Here is a 22,349-nt window from a genome sequence, read left to right on the forward strand (position 1 = left end):
ATACGTATCGGGCAGAAGGGTCGTGATCAGTGCTGTTGATCGAGCCGCGGAGGCTGACAAAAGAACAGAAACTTGTTAGTCCACCTGACTGAATACAACGGTCACCCTTCTGGTTAATTCAAAACACCTCGAGATCCTTAGCCCAGGGTTTCTCTCTGCTTAGACCCTTCTAAATTTCCAATTTTGGGGCGGTCCAAGCATCGAACTCTCAAAACCACGCGTCGGGCTTATATTGTTCTCCCATTTTGTCTGAGGTTCAAGCAGCGCGGGACATTTGGTTAGCGGGGCTTCAAACACGCGTCTTTCGCCTATTTATTGTCATAGTTTCGTTGCAAAACTCTCGACCTTCTTCACCCATCCACCCCCACAGTACTTCCTGAACCACCAGTTCGCCGCTCTTTTTGCGCCCTTTTTATCTTCATGATGGATTCCACAAATAACGTTCTCAACGCGCCAAATGGACAGAATGGAGTACAGAATCCTGACGTGAACGAAGCTGAGACGCAACAATCGGAGGAAACTCAGGCAACACAAGCTATGGATGAGTCGCAGCCGCAGAGTCAGGAAGAGAAGGAGGTTCACCTATTTGGTTCTCTTCACCCGTGTAATCCGGCCCAAAGTCGACTGGATCTTTGGAGAACGAAGCCAAAGATTACTATAGGGCGAAGAGCAGACAACGATATTGTGTTGGCGGGGGGTAAAGTTAGTGAGTGAAACGCGTTACTTTTTGCTATACGTTGGTTGATAATCTTTTCCCCTTCAACAAGGCAATATACATGCAGAAATTGTATGGGATGGCAAGACAGACACGTCTTCTTGTGTGATGATCCGGGATATGAACTCGACTAATGGGACTTACGTGCGTAAACCCCCCGCTTCTCTGATTTTCTCAAAAGCGTTGAAACTCGCGTTGTAGATCAATGGACACAAATTGGAGAGAGGCACCTATCGAATCATGAAACAAGGGAATGAAGTCTCTTTTGGTTCGCGATCCAGTGACTCTGACGGTGATGATTACCGTACGCCACATTTTCTAATCGTTCTCCCTGGCCGGAATGATACCGACTCATTGCAGGATATATGTTCTATCACCTCGCTGCTGGATCACCAAAGACGGGTCTCTATGCTTTTTATGATCTTGGGCCCGAATTAGGGCGCGGCTCGTTTGCAATCGTGTATAGAGCGATTTCGAAAACCACCGGTCAATGGTTTGCAGTGAAGATCATACAAGAAAGCCGTCGCACTGGGAGAGACGACGCTTCGAACACGAACAATATCAATCTACAGAGGGAGATTGCAATTATGGGGCAACTGAAGCACCCCAACATATGCGAACTGAAAGACGTGTTCATCTGTGATAACAATGAAATAAGTACGTCTTGTTTTTTCTCCTATCCTTGGGTTACTCTTGCTGATGCGCATTCCTTTTTCAAAGATCTCGTTATTGAACTCGTCGATGGCGGAGACCTTCTGGAATACATCATCAATGGTGGGATAACAAGTCAGTCAATGCGTTGAACCTTGGACTATAACACTAACATCCAAAGCCAGCCGAGATGGATGCAATGCATATCACCTATCAATTATGCGACGCGTTAGCAGTAAGTATTCCTTTCACCTCTCTGGTGGCCGTGTTCTGACAGCTATCAACCAGTACATACATGACCGAGGAGTCGCTCACCGCGATCTGAAACCTGAAAATGTGCTTCTCACTAACACCACCCCACCTCAAGTCAAGGTCGCCGACTTTGGACTGGCAAAGGTCTCGGATAGCATGACCATGCTCAAGGTAAGCTTTAGAGCATCCTTATATTTCGGAATGCAACCGTTAACGTTCCTGTAATCTAGACGATGTGTGGTACCCCTGCATATTTGGCACCCGAGGTTGTACGTCAGGAGCACGAAGAAGGGTATGACAATCTCGTCGATAGTTGGAGCGTTGGTGTGATTCTATTTTCAATGTAAGTTTTCGAGGTCGTCGCACCGATTTTATTAACGTAATAACGTAAAACTCATTCTAGGATAACTAGTGCAAGCCCTTTCATCGAAGATGAAACACAGAAAGATATTCGTATCAGGATTTCCGGCCGCAGGATCGATTGGCAGATTCTTGCGAACTCGACCATCCCAGTCGGCCCAGCATGTACGTTGATTGTTATTTGATGACGCTCGTGATTAATGACCCCGTGTTTTTTATTCTATTGCCAGGCCGCGACTTCATCGAACGTCTCCTAGCAGATAGCCCTCGTAAACGGATGACAATGAAGTCAGCTTTGGAGCACCCCTGGTTTCTACAATACCGGCAAAACCACGCACAAGCCGGTGCGAGTCCCAATCAGGCGTCGTCATCGAGCGTACCTGCAGATGCGTCGATGCTATCTGTTGTAGACTATGCTCAAGGAAGCACGAATAACGATGAGAGGTTCAGCCAAGGGTTCCAACACCTCAAGATCGATTCTAAGGGTGCGTCAACTGACCTGGTCAATGGTAAATTCCTTCTTTACATTGTACCAATTCTCGATGATCTGACGCTGCTCTCAGTACCACCGGTAGGTCCAGAAGGCCCCTCCACTCCGCCTTCTCAACGGATACCTGGTTTAGGACAGTCGAGGGCTGAAGGATCCAGGATGATTCAAAGACGAAGGGATGTTTTGGAGCAAGCACGAGAGAACGAGGTTGTCGTACCAGAGCCGTCGTTGGAGATGATCACCAACTTCTCTGCTCAAGAACAGAAGAAGAAAGCGAAAGCTAGGGCTATGGATGGCGATGTGAACCACGTCGAGAAGGGTCCTGGGAAACGTGTTCACGCCGAATTGAGTGAAGTTCCAGAAGAAAATAGTATGGAGGATGAAAACCCCGCGATCAATGGTAAAGCATCCGGATCCAACAAAAAGGGTCGAGAGGCGATGGAAGAAGATTTGTCCCCCGCTACCTCTAATACGAAACGTGGCAAAGTGCCGAAACCCAAGTCAAATGCTGGCGAGGAGACCCCTGCGCTCAGGCGATCTAATAGAAATGCGCAGAAGGCTCCCAGAACGTCTTCGTAGGTCCTTCCGCACTCCCCTCCACTTCCTGCACGCCCTTCCCTATACACCTACACCCTTTTGTTCAACATTCAACGCCCATCCTGTATATCGATCGTCACCATCACAACCTGTTCGCTTCTATCTTAGAATTATCTACCATTTATTTTCTAAAGATATACTATTTGGGGTACTATATACTACAATTTCTTGCTCTTTTATTAACCATCTTGGCCAATACAGTACTCGATGAATGCTTGGATTTGTCCACCAATTGTTCCCTGTCCAGGGTTAATCTTCATTCTCGCAAGTACCACTTTCCCGTTCGCCTTCAATAAGCAAATAACACCCTCCGGACCTTAGCCATACCACGCCTTTTGCACAAATTCCCTGATTTTCAGGCAGGATAACGGTAGTGGCGGTAAGGTTTTCAATGCATCTGCGAACGATTCTATCATGTCACATCTACATATCATCTCGCCCCGCTTGTACATTACCGAGAGCCCTCTGAAGGAGGTACATTTAACATCGGTAATCCTTGATATTCGGTCCCTGTCTTGGGGGAGAGTTATGAATGAATATGTTTACTCGAATGCTTGATTTCAGTTATGACAACTTGAACCTTTTGGCAGATTCTTCCATTCCAAAATTCATTCGTCATATTAGAAAGCCGCGTGTAACTCAATAATACACCTTTTTCAATTCAACGGGTGTTGGGAACCTGTCAAATGACACCAACGGTTGGTTTAAAGTGCTATGGCTCGTTCGCGAGGCGCTGCCTTTTGGAATTACTCGATTGGACAGAGAAAGTCTAAGATGGCCTCGTGGTACGCACATACATGTTCGCGTACATTGATGAATGTGAAGTTGGAGCCGGATCTATGGATCAGATTCATTATATTGTTACAGCTGTATGGACATGAAAACGGCACGAAAACATTGGGGAAGGAAAGCAGGCGGGTGCGGACAAAGCGTACTACAAAACACTGCGAGATCGGATACAAATGCGAATACATCTATGAACATCCCGTGGGGAAAAAGAGAGAATCATTCAAGTTGACGTGTGGACATAGCAATACTAATAACTGTGCTGACTAGTATGTAGGCTTCTGTTCCAATGCATTAAAAACATGAAAGGGAGCCGGAAGCATTGATCATGAGAGCTCAACTTCTACGTCATCATCCTTCTCCTTCAAGCGTGCCCGGACCTTGGCTGTCGAGTGGCTGAGACGCGGAAACGGTGTCCATGTCAGTTCCATTTGGAGCGGCGGAGAGTTTCTTCTTTCGTACACCACGCCGACTTTCGGTAGGGAAGACACACTTCAGAGACCGTCGTTGACATTGACTGATGAAACGAAATACAAACCAGTAAGTCTCGAGGAACGGGAACGAGCAAAGAAATTTAACTAAAATAAGATTGGAGGATCGAGGTCCCGCCGTAACTCACTTGCATGTTTTCTCTACTGTTCCAGGAAGTGGAGGCCCGCATGCAATCTGTTGGGGTCCGAACGATATCAGCATCTTTTCGCAATTGAGACCACTGAATCAGGAGCTCTGACCTTTCTTCCCCGACAGAAATTACATGCCAACGTCTGGGTCTTCTTCTTCTCAATAGGCCTTCGGTGGGACGGTAAGGGACTGAGTGGCATCAGGTTCGAAGACGAGGTGGCGGAAGGATCTTGTGATGACGAAGCTGGGGTAATCGATCCTGAATTTTGGTTTGATGATGGCGCCGGAAGTGTAGTGGAGCGACGACCGTAAGTGGTCAGGCTCGTATGTATTGAAGAGTCGCCGCCGCCAGCATTCGCTGAGAGTGATAGGGATACACTGCCGTTCCTACGAACTTTGAGGGAAGGCCAGGTACCGGTAGCTTGAGAGGGTCTTAGATCCAGGTCTTGTACGGACCCCCCGCCTTCCCCACGGGGGGAGGTCGTCGATGGGGTGGCAGAGGCGCCCATATGGAGAGGTGTGGAGAGGCGGCTATGGTGTGGATGACCCTCAAGTCCTTGACTATGGTAGTCGGCTTCAGCCTCGCAGCCATGAGCTTCCGAATCAGAAACCTCAAAATCGTCACCCGTTGACGTTGGCCCATCAGCATTCGAAGAATAAGGGGACGAAGGTGTCATGTCACTCGCAGAGTCGTTGTCCTAGAGAGCGATGTAAAGTCAGTGGTGAGGTGTAAAGTGAGGAAGGGTGATGCTAACGACCCAATGTGAAGAATGTCGGTCGGGCGATACGTCGATTTGCTCAATGGGGCTTCGAGTTAACGTGTTGATGGTAACAGTCGAACAAGCGTTGCTCCAACCTGCGGCATGCTCGGGTTTACCAAGTTTGAGTGCACCTACGCCCACTGTGTGGATTGGCAAGTCAGATTTTTCAGCACCGGCAATATCACATCCTGGTGGGAAGAATCCAAGTCCGTCATGGTAGCCATTTTCTGAAATTACACCGAGAACCATTCCAGAGACATCGAGGGGAGGCTTTGCGCTAGGAAAAGTCGCGTAAAAGACATCGTTTTCTTCCTGCACAGTCTGGGCAAAACTCGAAGGCAAGTTGATGAGCTCGGATACATCCTGCACATCGTTATAATACTGACGTCCCAACATGTCAGCATATCCACGAGTCAATATAAAGAGTGCGCACTTGGAGTTGCCAATAATATGCTAGTCGTTGCTGACCACTCGCGCCATCGTGGACTAGGTCTGCTCGTAAAACCGGACAACACCCGAGGGAAGTCCGTCCAGAGTACTCCTCAGTCGTATCAGATTGTGACATCCCGGGGATAGTGGAAACAGTGAAAGCCCAAGAAAAGATTCGATAAAGTGTCTATCAAGGGTCATTCGGCAACAAAGAGGATATGAAAGCCTACAACGCCCAGTTATATATCATAACGGGTCCCTCGGTTACAGTGAGGAGGATCCATCACATGATGAAAAAACGACCAACCTAAAATAAAAAACTGTTTCTTGCCGTAAAGGAAGGGTGTTTTGAATTTAAATAAGCGTCAGAATTCAATGAGGCCAAGGGGTGGCTCAATGCTTCATCAAGCTTCTAACCCCGATTGAGGTTCTGCCCTGTATGGCAACCAACATGATAGTGCTGATACCATAATCGTTCTTGCTAATCGCTAGAAATCAAGACCATATCGGTCAGTAATTCTGGATGGACTACGGCCTGCGACATAATAGAAGAACTGACATAGGCCATGAATCAACCAGTGCGCTTTAAGCGCTTATCTCCAGTCATCCGTACGGCTTTTCACACAAACTACCCAAGTCCCACGTCGTTGCAGGTAAGGGCACAAATCCTCCCGAAGGAAATATCATCAGCGATCTCGATCCCGTTTAAAAAAAGTTCCCTCGCCAACCTCCTGGGACCTGAGAGCTCGATGTGACTTCGGAATTCGGAAAATTGATCTGTTAGTGGTATGTTTGGTATGTTTCTTAACCTGATTTCGGCGGGATCAGTAAAACCTGACAAGCCAGCTTCCGGCGGCCTGTGATAAACCACTGTGAGAGGATAGAGAATGACGAACATACCGCCTTCTAATAGTGCTCCATCCTTGATCAGCACCGGTGTGAAATAAACGATATGTTCCTTCCAGTCACGAGTGGGAGAAATCAGACCTTGACAGTCAAGAAGGGGAAAGACAATAGTCAGCTTTGGCAGTTGCTCCTTACACGCTTGTGCGTTTCGGATCAGTGACCGAGGCGTCGGCAGAACTGCGATCTTATTGTGATTCATGTCGGCCCGTTTGATCATAATATCAGATCCTACGGAATTGAATACTGAGGCTCAACACTCAGACTAGGCTGAGAGCGGTTACAGTCTAGTCTGAATTGGATGTTTCCGAGGAAAGGGTCGTCGATTACAGGGAAACTGGAGAACAGAGTAAGCACCCTTCAAGCCCTTTCAAAAAGGAAGCTCACCTGGATCGAACTTCTAACACTCAAACAGGGCTGTGTCCGGAGAGGTGGGTCACTTGAAGTAATCGATTTGGATAGGGCCTTGCAATAATGCCTTTCAGCTGCGCATGATGGCGAACATCATGATGGACGGTGGCACATGATAAAGCCAGAAGATCTCTTGTGCAGATTGACCGGCATGATATCTCATAAACGCCTGTAGAGAAGATTCAGTAAAGGCTCAGCGCTAAGGTATTGACTAGAAAGGCCCTGGCCCAACGTTCTTTGGTCGCCGCCTCGAGAAACGCAAGAAACGGCAAGAATAAACTTGATCAACGGAAGGCCAGGAGACCAGAAACCCTTCGTTGTGGTGTTTATTGAAATATCGCAATCCTATTAAGTTGTAGCAAGAAATGAGGGATAATCGATAACGTCCTATTCGCTCAATGAGCGCCATGGTCATGTCCAACTGGTGTGTGACCTTCTATACCGTGACAGCCTTGATGTACATTGCCCAACAGGCCCAAACAATTCCACTGTAAGTACCGTATTTAAACTTCATATTGCCCCCTTGAAGTAGGCCGCCATTGCTGCGATCGCTACCAGCTCGTACTGTTCACAGGAACACCCATTCACAGCCCCGATTTCAGGAGACAGGAACGAGTCGTCTCCCAAGATTTCGGTCAAGACTTGAAAGAATAAGAGTGTCAACTGTAGACATAATTGGTAAATACCTTGTTCATTCTCTTCGTGTCTACTGAAACTTGATTAGACCATCAATGAAGCATCCCGGACACGAGTGTGAACTAACGCCAGCAAATGCAATTCTCGATTAAGATCGGGCCAAGATATCGTCAAGTCGCGTCCACAGACCACGTAGCTAGTAAGTTGTAAGGTCAATGAACTAAAGATCGAAGCCTATAGAGTACAAACTATGCCATAGGTATATAGGCGGAAGTCAGGAAGAGACCGTGATACCAAATTCCATCAAAACATGCTAACCAAGAAATGCGCCATCTACCAACCCCAATGTCCGCGCACTTCGGCAGGGATTCAAGAGCTATGAGGAGTTGAGGCAGGCGAGTCCTCTCCATCGCTGGTAAGCGCTGCCCATTCCTCTTCATGCGCTGCAACATTGCGCTTTATCGAAGGTATTTTCGCCCCCCGTTTTTGTAAGAATGATATCACTTCACTAGCATACCGCCACCCCTGCACCTCCTCTAATTTATCGCCACCAAATACATTGTCGTCGATACCTCCGTATAACTGAGCAAGGTGCCTGCTCGCTTTAACTTTCAGCTTGGTACGGTCACCTGCACGCCCCAGTTGTTCAAAGAATGACGCAAGAGCTTTAATGGCCTCTAGTCTTGCACGAAGAACGTGCCGCATGATCCTACGCGTTGGCGGACGACGTCTAGGTTTCGTCGATACCGGTGGCTCCTTGTGCAATACTATCTCAGGAGCAGGGGGTAATACACTCGGAATTTTACGAATCGAATTTGATGCTGTGGAATCGTGAGAATCACTGCGGGACTGGGTGCTGTTGGAGGTCTTGGGTTTATCAATCCAGGGGTTTTCCTTGGGTATGAAGGGAGTGGTATATTGCGATAACGCATTAAGAGAAAGGTCCCAACGTTTCGGTGCCCAGACGCCGATTAGGATCCTCCAAGCAGTGATGAATCGTTTCGCACTAGAAACAGAAGCAGAGATTAGTGAAGCGCAACTGTCAATCAGAAGCGAGGCCGATACGGACTGTTCATAGTTATCTGCACCCGAGTGATTGAATAGTGAACGTGTCATTTCAAAAAGAAAAGCCGGGGAGACTGACCATTTATCATGCGGTCGTGATAGATGGCAAACAGGTAAAGTGTCGCCGCTGCCAAAAACGCTCCGATGGGGGTATACCAGAATAGTGCCCACAAGAAAAAGAAAGTTGCCGGGTAGATCATGAGCATGGACAAGAGGCCAAACACCACTTTATTCTGGGCCTGAGTTTCCTCCTCGTCCTGGACCAGTCGGGCACCAAGTCGACCCATGATGTACACGGGAAGATGTACAATCAGTGGAAAGAGGAAGAACGGTAAACGGACCAATGCCGAGAGTGTATCCCTGATGAAGATGAGTAGAGTATACAATCTGCTGGGTAACGGAGTGGGAATGTTCGGGTCCAGAGAACGCGGGAGCGGGAGGGCAGAAAATACAGAGTTGGTAAGATTGGTTGACTGAAGCAGAGAATAGTACTCCAGTAAATTGCGTTTCACGGACACAATATTGGGAGTCACATCCGGGGTAGCGAATAAATCGACAAGTCTGTGGTAAAAAAGACCAATAGTGAGTTGCGGAGACCTCAAGAAACATTGAATAGAGAGGCGAACGTTTGTGAGATATAGACAAATTCTTCCAAATCGATGGACTTGTCTCCTTCCCACAAGATGTCTCTGACCATTCTGGCAGCATAAAGCGTATCCCTGTCGTATGGTCAATCCAGCCAAGTCAAAGAATATGAGGCAGTGGACATACCAATTAGGAGCATTGATAGTAGCCTCCACAAGTCCACTCTCAAGTTTGTTCGTTAACCGTTTGACAGCAAGACGAGGTGCGCCATCCGTTGAGGAGAGGAACTGTTCCCTGAATGGATCCATCGAGATCGGACGTCCAAACCTGTTTCATATCAGTAGTGGCGCAAGTGACGAAGGCACGTTCAACTGAACGTACTCCATGATGACCTACACAAGTGCCAATCAGTCAAGGACAGAGATAAGATACGTTGCAACTCACACTACTTCGATATTTGGATTTGTTCGTGTAGACGATCGCAACGGGAATGACCATCACATCTTCAAGCTCAGAATTACCAGCTTTCCTCTGCTCCTCGACATATTTCGTATACTCCAATGCAGCCCAGGCAGCACCATCCTTTACTTGCATGATATGTGGTTCCGTGTAACTCGTTCCTTCGGGAAAAAGCGCGACAGCTCCTCCTTTGGCGAGAGCTCCAAACGTGCCTTTAAAGAGAATCTGCCTATCTTTTGATTTCCTGTCAACTGGTATATTGCCAGTTGAAACCAGGAACCATTTGGCGATGGGGTTGGTGAACAGTGAAGCTAAGCTGGCTATCAAAAGCTACTCGGGAGCAGAATGGTCGCCCAAACCTTTGCTCCAGTAATTCAAAATCCGTTGGTGAGGAAAACCTAATGCTAAAGGCGCATCATCGTCATCAACACGGTGATTCCGGGAGGAATGAAGAGTGGCCCACATAGAATGGCGGGATCCAAAATCATGTTATGGTGTGTTGCAGCACTGGCGAAATCATTGAGCTCGAGTTTAAAAAATGAAATGAGGTCTGAAGGCGCACACGACCAGAGGACCCGTTGCTGGGACATTTTCGCCTCCAATTACCCTGACTTCAGTAAAGAAAGATAAAGCTGCCCGTGAAGAAACATAGCGTATAACACGGTGAAGGAGGAAAAAATCATTCGACTTTGAGGACGACATCGCCGGAAGAGGGGAAGTTGGGCACCACCTCTCCAAACTGGGACGTCCCAAGAGAGGAGGTCAAGGAGGTACAGGAGGTAGAGTTCAAGGAGCACCACGTACAATTTGACGTACCAGCCCAATCACAGTCACGTGGTCTCCTAATCAGTGACATGCAAGATGTTTCGATGTTTCTCAACGACTCCATCGGCTCGATATTCGAACTCAGAGAGCATAGAAAAGAAAAATAATACAGAGTCATGGTGTATCATATTTTTTTTTCGGAAAACAATATATGAAATCATCCAGGACATAGATGCATAGCAGCACATACTTCCAACTACTTAATCCCACCCAGAATTGGTCGCGTTAGCTTCAACACCCCAGTTTCCACCTGTAGGCTCGGCAGACCAATCGGTGGGTCCACCAGGAGCAGGGTCTGCAGACCAGTCAAGAGCACCTGGGAAGAAAGTTGCGTAAGTACATGAAAAGACGTACGACGCGAGCGTATACTCACCACCATCCTGTGCCAATGCAGGGTTGATCGCACCAGCTTGAGGTGCACTGGAGACATCCCACTCCGACGCACCCTGCTGACCCTCGGTCTCTCCCGGGGCAGCGGCAGCCTTTGCAGCAGCCTCCTCCTGTTGTTGCTTCTCAACTTCCTCGGGATCTCTGTAGAAGAACATGTCAACCATGACATTCCAGCCATCGACGGTTCTGGGGATCGTTCCACGAAGTCTCAAAACTTCACGGGCAAGTAACCACCATATAAGACCAATCGAGTGTTTTGTCTTGTTGTTTGTGGGAATAGCAACGTCAACGAATTTGAGGGGTGCGTCGGTGTCGCAAAGGGCGATGACGGGGATGTTGACGTAGGCAGCTTCGCGGATAGCTTGGTGGTCTACACGAGGATCGGTGACAACGATCAGACGAGGCTCCTTGAATGAGCGGGTGATATAATTGGTGAAAGATCCAGGAGTGAAACGACCGGCAATAGCTTGAGCGCCAGTGTTGGCGGCGAATTTGAGCACGGCACGGTGTCCGTAGGGACGGGCAGAAATGACACAGACATCGTTCGGGTTTTCGACGGCAGCGATGATACGAGCGGCAAAAACAAGCTTCTCCCAAGTCTTCCCAATGTTCAAGATGTGAATTCCTGATGATTGCCCTTGGAATCATGCCTCTGGCTGAACAAAAACGGAAAGACACACCATCGGGTCTTCGTTTCCAGACGTAGGGTTCCATCTGCTTATCGCAGTTTTTGGTACCAATGTGGCATTGGGCGGCAAGAAGGAGTTGAATTTCATCTTCAGTCGCACTCAGGACAGAGGGAAGTTTTGAAGCCATATTTGCGACCTGTAGAAACCAAGTGTCAGTTACATCCAAGTCCAGTAACATCCATCCAACCCAAAACACGGCCAAATTCCACCGATTTTGGAGACAGGAATATCATATGGACATGGATGCTTACCGTAAAGGGTTGGCTAGCTTGAGGTCCGGGTTGCGACGACGTCGACGGTCGATTTCTTCGATGTTGTGGTGTATCGACACTTTTTGCGTGAGAACTCGGCTTCGGCGTTTGTTTGCTGTTGTTTAGCCGGCGCCCAAGGACTTGTTGCACACTATTTACTTTTTACTTATGTAGTTCTCCGTAAAGGAACGCTCTGAATCTCAAGCAAAGTGCAATCTGGATTCCTATCATATCATATCATGCCTAGGCCCACGACGATTCCGTAAGTATTTCGTCTTTCCCTCGATGTGTATCAGCGCCGTAGGTGTTATCTTCCGCCAGGCAGGTTCAAAATTTGCAGCATCAATTTTTCGAGCTCTTCTTGAGGTCCTCTTCTGAGTCAGCACCACACTGTGTCGACAGGGAACATCTGGCGAATCCAATGAATCTAATAATAGTACGAGATATATTGAACCAAGCAAAACGTACCATCGGTAATCCTCGAATTCAGGCTTGAACAACCAGTCGGTACAACCGAACCTATGCCATCGACGCTCCGCTCTTGTCACATCTCCAGAATTCCAATGCGTATCTCGGTAACTCGTGTGCCATCTTCCTTCTACTACATGGCCCAGCAAAACGAGACCATCTTTCTGTAAACTTAGAAGTCGCCTAAAGGGCTCGAGATGAACAAGTGCATGGTGTGCTGTGAAATGAGGGGATTTGAGGATTTCCACCGACAAAGCTTTCAGTGTAGTACAAGGCGTGGAGGAGGAAACAGTCGGTCGACATCTGGTTTCCACTAGGTCCAAGGTATCCGCGAACATCCTGCTGTCGTGCTCAGGCACTCCACGAAATGTAAGATGTAATATTTCCAAGTTTCGAAGGACACGTGAATGCAAGAAGTGAGGGAGCGCTTGATCGTAGCTCTCCTCTGTATTCAAAATAAGACCTAGTTCTCGAATATGCCCAAAGTTTTCTAAAAGTGTAGGGGCATCCCGACAGTTGAAAATCGAGAGAGGAACTGATAAGTATTGTAGTTCGAAGGAACTCCGTGTCCGAAGCTTGCATAAAGCCGTTAAGAGGTGGAGCGACACTGGACTGATCTGCTCCCAAAAATCCAAGGCAAGATCTCCCAGAACTGGGAGTGTGATGTAGTTAATAAAAGAGAAGACACTCGAGAAAGTTCCGGAAAGATGAAGGTGACGGAGTTGAGGGAGGATGCATTTTGGAATCGTTAGAATGTCGGAGGGATGATGGAAATCGAAGTATATAACGCAATATTGTAGATGTGAGAAGGCAGACCCGATTTTTAAAAGCGATGTTGGTGAGGTAGTCCAGCTGAGCTCGGTAAGTTGTGACCAGGGTATGACGAAGATTGGCATGAAACTTTGTCGGTTGAGGAGAGAGATGGAAACCTCTGTCAGTTTCGGAGCAAGCCACCGGTTGGGTAAATGACCCCAATCGTTTGGAAGAACCGGGTGTTGGGACGAGATCTCGACCCGCATTCGAAACGATACAAGTAGCGGAAGATTGATATCTGAGGATGCCAGGCGATGGTAAAGATCGCCGTGGTGCCGGAAATCGAAATCCATATGGGCCCAACGCATTGAGTGCAAGAGAAGAGTATCGAGGATTTCCAGGTCAAACTCCTTCAATGATGGATCACCCAATATGATCAAACACGATATAGGATACGTTTGCGACCTTTCCAACCAAATTCGCAACATTTCCACCGAGTTGAGAGACTGAACTGAACGAGTGATGTCCAGTCGAACAACATTCCATAACGACGGCGTCGATAAGACTATTGAACGCCAATGACGACAAGTCTGGGCAAGTTTCCACGGCATAGAACGACATGAAAACACATGCCCTGCGCTGTCTTGTTCCACGCAGCGTTCAAAGATGGGAATCAAAACTTCTGTCGGCAGACGAGAAACCGGCAGTGAACGATTTTGGTACGATTTTAGGATCGCTTGCCAGCGATCAGACTCCTTGCGAGCCGATACCGCTGCCTCTTGGAGCTTCTCTGCCAAGGCGTTTATTCTTCTTGCCTTCGCAGCGATTTGGACCGTCAACTTCGCAAGATGGTCCGGGTCAATGAAGGAGGGTGTTTCGGGGATGTATGATTCAGACGAACCCCAGAGAGTTTCAGAACTACACGTTGGGCATTGTATCATTATCACTTGGCAGTTGAATGTTAATCATTCGTTTCCAGGATATGATTTATTGGGTTCACCTCTGCTCCTTAGGAATCCAGTTATATTTTGAGTGATGATCAGTGAGTCGGTCCGCGATGTCTTTGAGAAGGTCAAGGTTCGGATTGAGATCGACGTTCTAACTTCTGTTGGTCTACGTTCTGTTGGCCTACCAGCGTACAGGCCTACAGGTTCCGGCCCGGAATGCCCACGTACCATCCTTGCATGGGCCAACGCCTGCTTTTGCACTTATGGATCGCTGATTCAGGTCGACTGCGTACGGAAGATAACAAAAACCATAACCAGTTCTATATGATCTTATATACTGATATACCAACCGATCACACTTCTGGCTTCGTATCTCCTACTTGCAACCGAATGTATTCCTTGATGCTTGTAAACCCTGACAGTTTGATCGTTTCCGGATTGTGCAGTTCTGGTTCAAGACTCTCATCCCCTTCAAGCTTTCGGTTTATTGAAGGTGATCCGTAAGACGTTTCCGGACATGCACACAGCGGGGCGGCATCGTCTGGACAGGACTTGGCCTGCGGTTGTGCTAGAACATCCACAGTATCGGACGATACGTTTAGTGACGAACCCTGCTCGAAAATAAGAAGTAAGCAAAATGTAAGCTCTTAGAATTATGAACGGGCTTACTGATAACGAAAACGTCATGTGTGGAGGAAGAGGGGCTGCTGTCGAGAACGAGCCCTTTTCCGGGTCTTGAATTGTAGAAAACTAAACCACTGGTCAACAGAAAGTAGCCATAGGAAAGTATTCTGTGCTTACCCGACTTGGTACTTGCATCAGATTGACTATTCTTCCACGTCTCTTCTCGCTGGAAAACATCTATACAAGGTAAGCGTTAGCATTACAAGAGGAGGACGGAACGCGGAACTGCGGACTGACCTGTACCTTCAATTGGAACAGCTTTACCTTATGTGCCAGAATCCCGACGGTCTCAAAACACGTGTCGCCCTCTCGATGCGAGCCGTTCTTCCGAAACGTTCCACTGAGGTCTGATGTCTCTTGATCTAACCTGAAATCCAATGGATCAGAACATCGTCAACGGAGATGATAGCGGTAGAACGTACACCCCATGTTCACGCACCAGCTTCTCCATATATTCACAATCCCTCTCACTCTGCATTCCATCCTGAGCCATTCCCTCCAAAAAATCCAACATACCCCTCAGATTTTGTTGACAGCTCTCCAGCTCTTCCCCAACTAGAGTCAACCGGTCGACCGTGGCCGTGTTGCTACATCTTATGCGATTGCGAATCTGCGTGATGAGAGGATATACGAACACCTGCACCATCTCGGAGAAATGCCCTCCGATCATTGCGATGTTTGCGGCGAGCGCGAGCGTAGCCATCGACCAATGTTCTTCAAAGCAAGAGAGGGTCTGAGAGACAGACATCTATTATTTATACTTGACACGACACAGTCGCGTGTACGGAGGGCGCCTGTCTGAATTTCTCATGATCGCAGGGAAGACGCTCTTCTGACATGGTCGGGGTTTGGATTGGTATTGATGAGGTTGTGTGTATGTAGGGCAGCCTAGTCTCATTGGCCAGGAGGTGAATGCACGACCGGCCAATTTAGGATTTTCGGGGTGAGGTCGAGAATGAAAAAGATGCGGTGCATTGAATCCAAGCAATGATAGAAGATGAAAAGGAAGGCGGTCCACCTCAAAAGCGGTACGTTGGTGGTTGGGCTTGTAACAGAGCTGAATGCCGCGTTTTCAAACCTTCAGCTTCCGGCGTTCTATAGCCTGTAATCCACCTTTGAGAGCGAAGGATTTGGGTTCTCTCATGGTGACTGTAACGTCGTTTGCCACGGGATGCGTCAACGGCTTGGGGTAAGAGGGGATGAGAAGCTGGCCCCATCGCAGTAGATCCTTTCTGAGGGTCGGCAGGGACGATCTCTGAGACTAGGAGTGTTTCTGATTTTGTTCGCGTTGAAATATACGTACTGACTATGTCAGAAGCTAGGTTGATACGAGACTGCTAAAGAAAAAAAGAGAGCTGCTCACCAAACACATCCGACATAGCTTTCCACCGACAGAGTATTAGATACCCTAATGACGAAAGAATCCGAAGCTTCATTTCGCTTGGGCATGTCACGTTCCACTATTTTGTGGCCGTTACTCGGCGGGCTGTCGTAGGGCTCTTGCAGACATGCTCACATCGAAGTTGCAGACCATGCAAAAGTGACAGAAATCTGAGGGGTCGAGTCGTTGACGAACGATGTTACGCAACGGCCTGGAGCTTTTTTCGGTTGCTGTGGACCATTATTTTTCGTTCCAATGTAGTAAAGGAAGCGTTGAGGTGGGAGTTGCGATTGGGAAAGCGAATTTGAGCGACTTGCGTGATGGTCATGGTCGTTGTAAAGGAGTCGTGACATGCGTCCGCACAAGTAAATAGTATTCCGTCCCGGACTCCCTTAGACCACACTCACGAGCACACCATATAACCTTATCGCCAATAATACTTCTGCACTTTGTTACAAAAACGGCGTCCGTCCGAGTCGTCTACCGTTTGGATTTGGGTTCGCATTCTGGTTTGACTCGAAGCTGCAAATCTTCCTCTCCGTGGCCTGCACTCGAAGTCGACGCTGATTTCCAAAAAAAGATGGTCCAAGATGCTGCCGGAACTATAGTTTAAAGCAGAGGACCACACATGGTCGTTGCAGTTCAAAATTGGACACCGTTCCAGCGTCAGTTCCCTGTACGAAATCATTACTGACCGTTGCGTTTAGGTTCGGTGCCTCACATAGGGTCCCGGCTGCAGATAACTGTACATGGTGACCGGTGACGGTCTGTGTCTTGCCTTTGAAAATCATCAACTTAACGGATATATGATGTACGTGTTCATGTTCCTTCCACACCACATCGTTCTTCACTTCCCCAAATCATGAATGATATAGAAAAACCGCATCTTCAAACCACCGAGTAGCCGTCGGATGACGACTGTGGTCTCAAGCCCGATGTGGCAGAGTTCTTAACGAAATTTCTTGGTGAGAAGAGAAGAAGCGAAGCTCACCTTTTACATCGGTATGTGTGCCTTCATCTTCAGAGTTTTGAGATGCATGATTGTAAGAATGTTCATTTAACAGACCGGACCAATATCGATCAGTTATCAGCCCGAGTGTGGAAGTGTCAGGTTTCCATCTCATTGACGCGTTCATATGAAGAACAACAAATAGAAGTGCTCGATAACGATCTAGGAATGAGCTCAATGCAATATACCGTGGCTCTCAGGTAAGGCATGAACGCCCGACCGCGACACTTCAATAATTGATTGTAAACATCGTCTTACTAACGTCCTTTTTGTCCCATACATCCTATTAGGACCGTATAATAACCAAGCAGAAAAACATCAATTCCGCTCTGGTTCTCTACACCCAAAGAATCCGCACGAATTCCATTCTTTCGCGGTACTTCAAACGATCGTCCTTTGGATAAGATTTTTTACTGTTATTTGGGTACGGACTTAGTCTTTACTGGTAGTTCCTGTTCTCAAGTCCATCTCTCAGGCGCCATACTGCTTTGCAGTCTGTCCTCCAAGAAAAACTAACTCCGAACCCGTCTCACACTGTGGTTCACCACACCCACAATCACCAAAACGGAGGGTTTGGGACTGGAAAGTTGGAGATAAATATGCCCATTGACATCATTGTGAGGCACACGCCGTCATCCATGATCTTAACAAAGGGGTGTTCATCATCGAAGGCCTTGCCGCTGTGGTTCGTTCTGGCCTTGTTAATCCTCATCGACACACCCGCTCGTTCCACCGGTTGGATGACCGTTGAGGGAAGAAATCAAGATGCAGCTTCGGAAGATTCAACAGAGCGGTGGACACAAGATCAATGCCAAGTCTGTGAGTAGTGATGTTTCCACAGATTTGTGATCTTCTCCGGACTTACGCTGCACCTTTAGACGAAATCCAGCTGAGCTGTTGTGGTTTTGATTGACAGACTGGGAGATTTATCTACTTGGATTGGTGTTCTGCAGCTCGACAGTACGCAGATATGCGTCGAGCCTCAGTATGCCGACCATCACCAAAGGCATGGGATGCAGCGTACATCTGCGGACGCCCAACTTATGACGCGTGACGACTCGGCCCTGTGGTAGGTATTGTACCTCCTACTTTTTCATCTTATTTCATGATTTTTAGTTTATTGAAACATACATATGACTTGCTGGGGAGCCGTATCGTGTGACCGAGTCATTGGCTAATTGCATTCGTCGTAGCCAGTCCGTAATTTGATACGCCATCTTTTCCCCTCCTAATACCTGGCCCGTACAACATCTAAGATCGGCCCATGCTAATGTGCGTTTATTTTCCGTCGTACAACACATCAAGCATAACCAGAAAAAGCTGACATCGGGCTTCGCTAGCAGGGCATGTATCGGATCTCACCTGCGACACAGGCATAGGACTCTAACCGTCAGGCTTGGCCCGCAAATGCAAAACGCTCTTGAGGCTCATCACGGGTAAGTCTCATTGTCGAACGCTTTTCAGAGTTCCGGATGTCTGACGTCTTTCTAGTGTATGGGTGACAGTGGAGGTATCGTTGGAAGCTACATCCTCGTCGATTGCAAATTGTGAGTGCTGCTGTTGATCGAAATGAGTATTTCATCGCTAACTGGCCTCCCAATTCAGACCCAGCGTGCATTGTTTTCCTTGAAGCTAGGACATGTGTAGTACTCAAACCAAGTTCAATCGTTTCTCAGTATCCTTCCGGTTATGGAACCTCATTGGCATTTGCTGTAACCCTAAGACTCGTGGTTGTTTAAAAGAGAGTTGATGCTCTGCACGGAAGAAGAGCGGAAGGAACGGCACACGGATAAATGAGCTGGTTGCTGTGTCTGTTGGTCAATATTGCGATTGACAATGGCTAACAAGTGCTCCAGCAGCCCTGTTGAGAATTGCATAACAATTATACAACGAGAAGCCATTCATAATGGTGTACATATTGAGGTGTGGTTGGATACGATGTAACGGAAATTCATGCCTTGTTGGGCTTCCTACTACTCCTTCGCAGTGATCCTTTGCGACAACACTCTGTCCACTGCAGCTTCAATAGGTTCATCTCCACCGATTAAATCCAGCCATAAACCACCAGCATTTCCCCGCTTCAACAGTTCCACGGCGACAGAGGCAACGTCATCCCTACTGACATTTCCCACCTTTTTGGCCTTCCCAAGGTCGACTTTTCCAACTCCAGGCTCATCTGAGAGTGTCCCGGGGCGGAGACAGATATCCTCCCATTCGTTTTTCGCAGCCTTGCGACTCTCTTCGAAGAGGTATTCATCCGCGTCGAGTTTGGCTTGACAATAAACTCCAATGTTCTGCCACGATCGATTGAGTGCTGCGATATCGTCCTCGGCCCAGTAGGAAGCAGGTCGCCGACGAGCACTGCTAGTAGATACCATTAGGAGCTTCTTGACCGACGGTGCCTCCAGGGCGGCTTTAATAAACCGTTTAGCACCAATTTCATCCACAGCCTTCGTACGTTCTGGTCCTCCTTTTCCACCAGCACCTGTTTTCCGTTTTGTTCACGTTAGTTAACGAAACTCGCACGAGACGACAGCTCAAAAAGGATCATAAACTTCAGACGCACCGGCCGACCAAACTACCCAATCGATATCCTTCATCATCCTAGCAGCAACATCATCGTCTGCATCTTCGATAGAGGCCACTACTGGTTCGACTAGTTGGATGTTGTGCGATGGTGCTAGAGCTCGGATATCGGTGATATGTTCTGCAGTGCGGATTACCGACACGACATGATGGTTTTGAGCGGCAAGCAACTTTGTGATTCGGGATGCGACCTTGCCGTGGCCACCCAGGACGAGTACTCGTGCCATTATAATACGGTGGGTGAAGTTGAAATCGGTTTCGTTCTTTGTGGTCGAGTTAGATTGAGGCTCAGAAATAGGACGGATGAACAGAAACAACTGACTGGGGAATAGGCCCTTCTATATTCGTAAAGCTCCTACAATGTTCTGGATATCTCGGCTATCTCAGCTAATTCCAACAAGTGAACGACCTCGTCATTTGGGAAAACGCAAAAGTCGTGGGATATTGGGACGGCCAAGATGAGGAATGGGGATGCAGGAATTGGGCGTCTTGTTCCTTGTTCAAGTTGATGAGTTCCACGCGGAAATAAAACTTCTATAACTATGGATAATATCTGAACGGGATTCTTGAGCGATCAGAGAGCTCATGATATTCATGAGAGAACACACCATGGCATTTCCATCCCAGGAATCTTTCCTGTGGTTGAATATCGGAAGCTTGAAGACTTGGCCTTGATATATATTACAGCATTTCTGGGAAACGGAGGCTTTCCGTACACTACTGTACTTTCCCGAGCTCCCTTCCCGGTGGAGTATCTTGGGAGTATCAGTGACCCAATAGTATCTGCTAACGTTGCTGACAATCTTATCTACGGAGCCTAAGAACCAAGATACGACGCCAACCCGCCGCGGTGTCCGACTCTCATATAGGCCTTATTGGATCGGTTTCTCAACTTCTTTGGAATCAATAGACGTAGAAAACGAGGTTTCCACAAGGCTGGTAAATACGATCTCGTGATTCTATTCTTGCGCTTATCGGTTAACCCTACACAGGGACTCACATTTATTTAACATCTTCTCAGGTGCTTTGCTCTGAATACATGAATGAACATCAGCAGAGCCGATTACGGGAGTGCAACTACGTATATAAAGGGACCACCACCATATTTGCGTTCAACAACCGCTGCCACCAGTACCACCTTCGAAGGAAATGCCTACCTACAGAAGACTACAGCAGTATGCACTCGCGATAAGCGTAGTCAGTATCATCTATTGTGCAGCCGAGGGCGCTGTCTCCATTGGGCTCGGCGCAGAATCAGCCTCTCGTTCTCTAGTGTTCTTCGGAATACAATCTGGTATCGAAGTCATGTCAGCTACGATGGTATTATGGCGCTTTTGGCACGTTGCAGAACCTGGTGAAGAGAGACAGGCTGTTCTTTCGTCCAAGGAACTGAGGTGAGTAGGCGTTCATAACACTGTTTTCCTGTACATCTCTTGTACGCAAAGTGTGCTGAATCTTTATATGTAAAAAGGTTTGAAAAGATCTCGTCAACCGTCATCGCATCTCTTCTCCTCGCTCTCTCTTTGGCAACAGAAGGCACTGCGATATTTGGTTTGGTCAAACACGTGGAGCCTAGCACATCGAATGCATCGTTGATCGTATCTGCTTCTGCGTTGGTCTTCATGGTCTTGTTGTGGTTACCTAAAGGTTATCTAGCTAGGAAACTCAACAGCAGTGCCATGCAAGGCGAAACCCAATGCTCGTTATCGTGTATTCAAATGACCGTGGTTCTCTTTGCTGGAGCGCTGATATATAGATTGTGGAAAGGAGGTTGGTGGGTCGATAGTGCGACGTCAATTATACTTGGGTTGCTGTTCGGATGGGAGGGATGGAAGATGTGGAGGTGGGCTAGAAGCCCAGACTTCGACGGTGGCTGCTGCTGCTCTCATAAACACGACGTGGAAGCGGCGGGAGACCAAGCCAAGGCCAAGGTGGAGCTGAGTGAACGGAAAAAGGACCTGTGCGAGTGCTGCTCTCTATCCGAGATATGTAGGATCTCGGACGAGTGCAAGTGTCCTTCAGGTGCCGCCTCGACAGTGGTGAGTTCTTTTTTTATCCTCAATGTAACTTTTGTTGACAGTTTGGCTTTGAGACCTGTTGTAATCCGGTGGATGAAGATGGGAATAAATGCTGTAGCCATGAATACATCCCGTCACCGCCGTCAGCTCAGGTTGGTATTAAGGATATCTTCGTCGCTATTATCCTGTTCACCTCGTTTCCTTTTTAGATCTGCTGTATTTCCGAGGTCTGTCCAATAACGATTTCCATTCCTTCGTCGTTCGCCTCATTACCACCTGCCTTCTAGACTTGCGGCGCCAACAAAGAGAACGAGAATGCTAAAGGCTCTACTGGACCTACTGACCTCTGTCAAAGTTCCGAAACACTTTGATGGGTCGTTTTTTGATAGTAAACGCAAGTGTAGATATTTGGAATCACCACGTATCAGTAAATATATATTCCGAAGGGCGGATGCTGATGGGCACACCGTTGGTGAAGTGGTTATCATGCTTGCCTTCCATCTATCTTCCACACCTTATTAGAGCAAGCGGCTCGGGTTCGATTCCCGAACGGTGTATGAAGTTATGTTTCGTGATTTTTTTTCAAAACAAGTCACTTCGGACCTGGTAATGCAAAGAGAATATCTT

General features: G+C 47.7%; 9 protein-coding genes and 1 non-coding gene across 10 annotated transcripts; 3 read left to right on the top strand and 7 right to left on the bottom strand.

Annotated features, from left to right (window-relative positions):
• The first annotated feature begins 68 nt into the window (after positions 1-68).
• On the top strand, positions 69-3,589 carry E1B28_000231 (uncharacterized protein). Its single transcript, XM_043146039.1, has 11 exons — positions 69-706; positions 768-859; positions 917-1,019; positions 1,076-1,372; positions 1,436-1,501; positions 1,552-1,601; positions 1,655-1,789; positions 1,849-1,961; positions 2,022-2,143; positions 2,209-2,487; positions 2,542-3,589. Exons 1-11 carry the CDS (start codon positions 421-423, stop codon positions 3,045-3,047), a joined length of 2,049 nt encoding a protein of 682 aa, XP_043014739.1. The 5' UTR covers positions 69-420; the 3' UTR covers positions 3,048-3,589.
• Positions 3,590-3,906: 317 nt separating this feature from the next.
• On the bottom strand, positions 3,907-5,980 carry E1B28_000232 (uncharacterized protein). Its single transcript, XM_043146040.1, has 5 exons — positions 5,667-5,980; positions 5,231-5,614; positions 4,583-5,170; positions 4,471-4,517; positions 3,907-4,368 (listed from the first exon to the last, which is right to left on the bottom strand). Exons 1-5 carry the CDS (start codon positions 5,796-5,798, stop codon positions 4,203-4,205), a joined length of 1,317 nt encoding a protein of 438 aa, XP_043014740.1. The 5' UTR covers positions 5,799-5,980; the 3' UTR covers positions 3,907-4,202.
• Positions 5,981-7,385: 1,405 nt separating this feature from the next.
• Positions 7,386-10,517, bottom strand: E1B28_000233 (uncharacterized protein). Its single transcript, XM_043146041.1, has 11 exons — positions 10,284-10,517; positions 10,185-10,228; positions 10,081-10,125; positions 9,707-10,032; positions 9,644-9,654; positions 9,449-9,589; positions 9,304-9,396; positions 8,757-9,238; positions 8,682-8,694; positions 7,740-8,618; positions 7,386-7,685 (listed from the first exon to the last, which is right to left on the bottom strand). The coding sequence occupies exons 1-10, from the start codon at positions 10,421-10,423 to the stop codon at positions 7,982-7,984; spliced, it is 1,932 nt and encodes a 643-aa protein (XP_043014741.1). The 5' UTR covers positions 10,424-10,517; the 3' UTR covers positions 7,386-7,685; positions 7,740-7,981.
• Positions 10,518-10,746: 229 nt separating this feature from the next.
• Positions 10,747-14,038, bottom strand: E1B28_000234 (uncharacterized protein; the record flags this gene model as incomplete). The annotated part of the gene is made up of 5 exons (XM_043146042.1): positions 10,747-10,862; positions 10,920-11,561; positions 11,617-11,761; positions 11,877-11,955; positions 12,345-14,038. 5 exons carry the CDS (start codon positions 14,036-14,038, stop codon positions 10,747-10,749), a joined length of 2,676 nt encoding a protein of 891 aa, XP_043014742.1.
• A 359-nt stretch (positions 14,039-14,397) lies between these two features.
• Positions 14,398-15,431, bottom strand: E1B28_000235 (uncharacterized protein; the record flags this gene model as incomplete). Its single annotated transcript, XM_043146043.1, has 5 exons — positions 14,398-14,655; positions 14,714-14,794; positions 14,846-14,905; positions 14,966-15,095; positions 15,151-15,431. 5 exons carry the CDS (start codon positions 15,429-15,431, stop codon positions 14,398-14,400), a joined length of 810 nt encoding a protein of 269 aa, XP_043014743.1.
• A 316-nt stretch (positions 15,432-15,747) lies between these two features.
• On the bottom strand, positions 15,748-16,164 carry E1B28_000236 (uncharacterized protein; the record flags this gene model as incomplete). Its single annotated transcript, XM_043146044.1, has 2 exons — positions 15,748-16,034; positions 16,092-16,164. 2 exons carry the CDS (start codon positions 16,162-16,164, stop codon positions 15,748-15,750), a joined length of 360 nt encoding a protein of 119 aa, XP_043014744.1.
• Positions 16,165-19,091: 2,927 nt separating this feature from the next.
• E1B28_000237 (uncharacterized protein) lies at positions 19,092-19,931 on the bottom strand (the record flags this gene model as incomplete). Its single annotated transcript, XM_043146045.1, has 2 exons — positions 19,092-19,603; positions 19,685-19,931. 2 exons carry the CDS (start codon positions 19,929-19,931, stop codon positions 19,092-19,094), a joined length of 759 nt encoding a protein of 252 aa, XP_043014745.1.
• Positions 19,932-20,059: 128 nt separating this feature from the next.
• On the bottom strand, positions 20,060-20,315 carry E1B28_000238 (uncharacterized protein; the record flags this gene model as incomplete). The annotated part of the gene is made up of 2 exons (XM_043146046.1): positions 20,060-20,257; positions 20,313-20,315. 2 exons carry the CDS (start codon positions 20,313-20,315, stop codon positions 20,060-20,062), a joined length of 201 nt encoding a protein of 66 aa, XP_043014746.1.
• Positions 20,316-20,500: 185 nt separating this feature from the next.
• Positions 20,501-22,125, top strand: E1B28_000239 (uncharacterized protein). The gene is made up of 6 exons (XM_043146047.1): positions 20,501-20,643; positions 20,697-21,098; positions 21,176-21,743; positions 21,797-21,874; positions 21,932-21,949; positions 22,010-22,125. The coding sequence occupies exons 2-6, from the start codon at positions 20,854-20,856 to the stop codon at positions 22,091-22,093; spliced, it is 993 nt and encodes a 330-aa protein (XP_043014747.1). The 5' UTR covers positions 20,501-20,643; positions 20,697-20,853; the 3' UTR covers positions 22,094-22,125.
• A 60-nt stretch (positions 22,126-22,185) lies between these two features.
• E1B28_000240 lies at positions 22,186-22,279 on the top strand. Its single transcript has one exon. It is a non-coding gene; the product is annotated as a tRNA-Gly (tRNA).
• The last annotated feature ends 70 nt before the right edge of the window (positions 22,280-22,349 follow it).

Source organism: Marasmius oreades, chromosome 1 (assembly GCF_018924745.1).
Source record: "Marasmius oreades isolate 03SP1 chromosome 1, whole genome shotgun sequence".
Taxonomy (NCBI): Eukaryota; Fungi; Basidiomycota; class Agaricomycetes; order Agaricales; family Marasmiaceae; genus Marasmius; species Marasmius oreades.

Coding starts and splice junctions, on each gene's coding strand:
- E1B28_000239 (XM_043146047.1), top strand. CDS start 20,854: ATGCCTACCTACAGAAGACTACAGCAGTATGCACTCGCGATAAGCGTA. Junction 21,099..21,175: donor CTTTCGTCCAAGGAACTGAG/GTGAGTAGGCGT, acceptor ATATGTAAAAAG/GTTTGAAAAGATCTCGTCAA. Junction 21,744..21,796: donor CAGGTGCCGCCTCGACAGTG/GTGAGTTCTTTT, acceptor TTTGGCTTTGAG/ACCTGTTGTAATCCGGTGGA.
- E1B28_000232 (XM_043146040.1), bottom strand. CDS start 5,798: ATGTCACAATCTGATACGACTGAGGAGTACTCTGGACGGACTTCCCTC. Junction 5,171..5,230: donor ACCGACATTCTTCACATTGG/GTCGTTAGCATC, acceptor ATCGCTCTCTAG/GACAACGACTCTGCGAGTGA. Junction 4,518..4,582: donor ATTTCTGTCGGGGAAGAAAG/GTCAGAGCTCCT, acceptor GGACCCCAACAG/ATTGCATGCGGGCCTCCACT.
- E1B28_000233 (XM_043146041.1), bottom strand. CDS start 10,423: ATGTCGTCCTCAAAGTCGAATGATTTTTTCCTCCTTCACCGTGTTATA. Junction 10,126..10,184: donor TTTGGATCCCGCCATTCTAT/GTGGGCCACTCT, acceptor ATGCGCCTTTAG/CATTAGGTTTTCCTCACCAA. Junction 10,033..10,080: donor TTTGAATTACTGGAGCAAAG/GTTTGGGCGACC, acceptor TAGCCAGCTTAG/CTTCACTGTTCACCAACCCC.
- E1B28_000231 (XM_043146039.1), top strand. CDS start 421: ATGATGGATTCCACAAATAACGTTCTCAACGCGCCAAATGGACAGAAT. Junction 860..916: donor ACTCGACTAATGGGACTTAC/GTGCGTAAACCC, acceptor CTCGCGTTGTAG/ATCAATGGACACAAATTGGA. Junction 2,144..2,208: donor CATCCCAGTCGGCCCAGCAT/GTACGTTGATTG, acceptor TTCTATTGCCAG/GCCGCGACTTCATCGAACGT.